The sequence below is a fragment of the Corvus brachyrhynchos genome, unplaced genomic scaffold, assembly GCF_000691975.1.
Source record: "Corvus brachyrhynchos isolate BGI_N302 unplaced genomic scaffold, ASM69197v1 scaffold412, whole genome shotgun sequence".
Lineage (NCBI taxonomy): Eukaryota > Metazoa > Chordata > Aves > Passeriformes > Corvidae > Corvus > Corvus brachyrhynchos.
Genome location: NW_008236761.1, coordinates 1104290 through 1107433, shown reverse-complemented (window position 1 = coordinate 1107433; position 3144 = coordinate 1104290). Strand labels below are relative to the sequence as shown.

At 45.9% G+C, this 3144-nt stretch overlaps 1 protein-coding gene across 2 annotated transcripts in view; it reads right to left on the bottom strand.

Annotated features, from left to right (window-relative positions):
- RAB6A (RAB6A, member RAS oncogene family) overlaps positions 1-3144 on the bottom strand; it is a 16936-nt gene that overhangs the window by 11794 nt on the left and 1998 nt on the right. Inside the window, exons 2-3 of one of the 2 annotated variants that reach the window (XM_008644637.2) lie at positions 2471-2524; positions 915-1020 (exon numbers count right to left, since the gene is read on the bottom strand). In XM_008644637.2, coding sequence (XP_008642859.2) covers positions 915-1020; positions 2471-2524 — 160 coding nt within the window. Of the gene's footprint in view, positions 1-744; positions 848-914; positions 1021-2470; positions 2525-3144 lie in introns of both variants that reach the window. The other variant, XM_008644638.2, reaches the window with a different exon arrangement.

Sequence of the window (3144 nt, the reverse complement as noted above, 5' to 3'; positions counted from 1 at the left end):
TTGTATTTAAAAATCAAAGGACAAGAACTTAGGCATTTGCGTAGAATTAGGCCATCGTTCTCAGTCAATTCTGGTTTAGAACTGAAATTGTCTGAAGGCCTAGCTCCCCTAAAACAAAATTTCTGCTCTTTGTCAGTGCAGGAACTGGTAAGTTAAGGGGTGTCTGGACTGAGGGGAGGGACAGAAGGAGCAGGGTTGAAGAAGCACTAATATTTTAGTTGACAAAAATGTACATACCTTAGTAAGAAATGAAAGAGCAATTGTTAAAGGGGAAGGGCTTAGTGGTGAGTTTTACATCTTGCAGCACATGAGAGTGGCTGATTCCAAGGAAAATGTGATGTTAATGCGTTCTCCCCGCCAGCCCGTGCCCAGATTTTGTTCAGTGGGGGAGGGTGAATGAAGTGAAGCAAGCTACAACAGCCTCCAATTTGAGAATTCAGATACCCATGAACATGAAGACCAAAAGTCACAGGTGATGTTGTAACCAAAAGGCAGATGGAAGAGTGCAACGAGAGCAGGCAGGACTCGAGGACTGAAGAAAAAGGGAAGGGTTAAAATGATGTTTCTGAGACAGTTTATAGATCACAACAGCAGCAACCACGGGGCTTGTTTAAAACAAGCAAAGAAACCACGCTTTTGTCATGCCAGGATGAAGCCCAAGCAGATGACGTGAGAGGACATGCAAAGCTAAGCTAGAGGATGAAAAGGGCAGAGTATTAGAAATGCAGAATTCCCCCCACTCACTTGTGATATCATAAACAACAACTGCAACAGTGGAGTCACGAATGTAGCTAGGAAAGCTCCTGACCCGCTCTTGACCTGCTGTGTCCCATAATTGCAACCGTACCTAACAAAATCAGTCAAACAAGCAAGAAAAATAAGAAAAAAGGTCAAACCCAGTGCAAAATACCTACTTGTGATATCGTAAACTACTACAGCAGCAGCAGAGTCACGGATGTAACTGGGAATGAGGCTACGGAAACGTTCCTGACCCGCAGTATCCCACAGCTGCAACCTGATCTGTGGGTGGGAGAAAATTAAAAAAGCCAAACTGCCACTAAAAATAAAAGAGTAAATAAATGCTTTACTTTTTCCAAAAAAGCTAAATGAAAAGGATAAACTCATGCAGGAGATGCCTGGGGACTGGGAGCAGCAGGATACCGTCTGCTTAAAGCAATCTCTCCCGAGGGACAGTAGCAGCCAAACTGGGGGGTGCAGCTAGCTCAGCTTCCCAAAAAATGCTTCCCTTCCAAAAGGGGAGGGGTGGAATGGCTCAGCTTCCAAACTGAGAGGACCAACAAGAAAGCTACGGCTGAAGTGATGGAATCACCATCCCTGGAGGTGCTCAGAAGCATGTGGATGTGGCACTTGGGGACGTGGGGCAGTGGTGGCCTTGGCAGTGCTGGGGAATGGTTGGACTTGATCTTGGAGGGCTTTTCCAGCCTCAGTGATCCTGTGATTCTGTGAAATGTTCACCTGCAATTCTCCCTACACCAGAGTTTCATGCTCTGCTCTCCGTCCTCAGGACCCACACAGGCAACCTCCAGCAGCATGGAGGATGGTTGCTGGTGGAAAAGCTGGGAAAGCTACTCATGTCAGTTTTTCAAGGATAAAATGCTCTTTATAACTCTAAACTGCAAAGTAACATGCACAGAGAGGCTGAATGGCTCTTACCAGCAAGGTTCTGGAAGAAAAGGCAAGACACACTAAAAGCAACATGTATGGCAAGGTGTGTAAGAGCCAGCTTGTCCATGGAAAGCACATCTCATCCCTCAAGCACTTTCCATGCAATCCCATTTATTGGGGGTTTATCCAGTACCATTTATTGGGGGTTTATCCAGTACCATAAGCTTCTGCAGCACTGCAGTTTTGTTTCTGCAAATAGCTCAACTGAGGCTGAATTTCTTAATTAAGAATCTGAGCTCATTTTAAACCACAGCTTTGCTTGCACAGAGGAGTGATTTCACTTGAGGAGCTAAGACCGCACCAAGCTAAGAAACGAATCTCATTTGTGAACTCATCAGAGGCCACCTTCTATTCAAAAGAGGAAGAAGATGGAGCCAGCTATTAACTGGCCACATCTGGCAATCTGTATTTTACCTTTCTGTTTTGTGGCATCAAAAACTGAAGGGGTTAAGCATGGTTCCCCTTTCTCCAGATTCCCACCACCATTCACCCCTCAAATTATCTGTATCATCTCTTTCTTCAGAGAGGATGACACCAAAGCACCTTGTGCCACTCCCAAACTGCACCCGAGAGCCCTGCACACATGAACCAAGTGATGATTCCCCATTCCCCACTTCCCATTCCCCACTGCTGTGTCTCCACAGCACTTGTCAGTCTGGAAGCAGCTGGGAAATGAAGGCTCAGCCTGTGCTTCCAAGTGATCTCAGAAGTGTGGGCTGCACAAAACCAGATGCTGGTCCTCATTCCTACTGTTCAGAGAGAAGAGCAACAAAATCTTACTCACTGTTCGATCCTCCAAGTACATGGTTTTTGATAAGAAGTCAATGCCAATTGTTGCCTGTAAAGAGATGAGAAAACCAACAGCTCTTAAATGAAATGTCAGAACACCTGCAGTGATTCTCAGGGGAGCAGCAGCAGCTGAAAGAGAAACAGCTTGGGTTTCTTATTCTTAAGATACAACTCGATTCAATAAGCAATTTGTTTAATATATCACAACTAGAACAATTCCTTAAAGCACAAAAGGCTCTAAAGCTCGGCTTCAGTTCATGCATATTGACAGTTTAATCCACACATTTATTTGGGTAGCAGCAGGGATTTTTATGCATGTGACAAATTGGTGTCCCTCAGCTCAACCAGGATATGTGGGCACATTGTCTTCTTCCCAATTGCCAAATATCTCCATGGATCTTCACTTTCCCAGGCAGATTAAGGCACACACCTACATGATCCCTAACAACCACTACAGCTTGGTTTGTCCTAAAGCAGCAGCATAACTGCACCCAAATGTCCAGACACCAGTGGGAGTTTCCTGGAGAACATCCTAATGGCAGTGGGAAGCCATTCCCCTTGTCCTGGCACTCCAGGCCCTTGTCCCAAGTCCCTCTCCAGCTCTCCTGGAGCCCCTTTAGGCCCTGCAAGGGGCTCTGAGCTCTCCCTGGAGCCTTCTCCTCTCCCAGC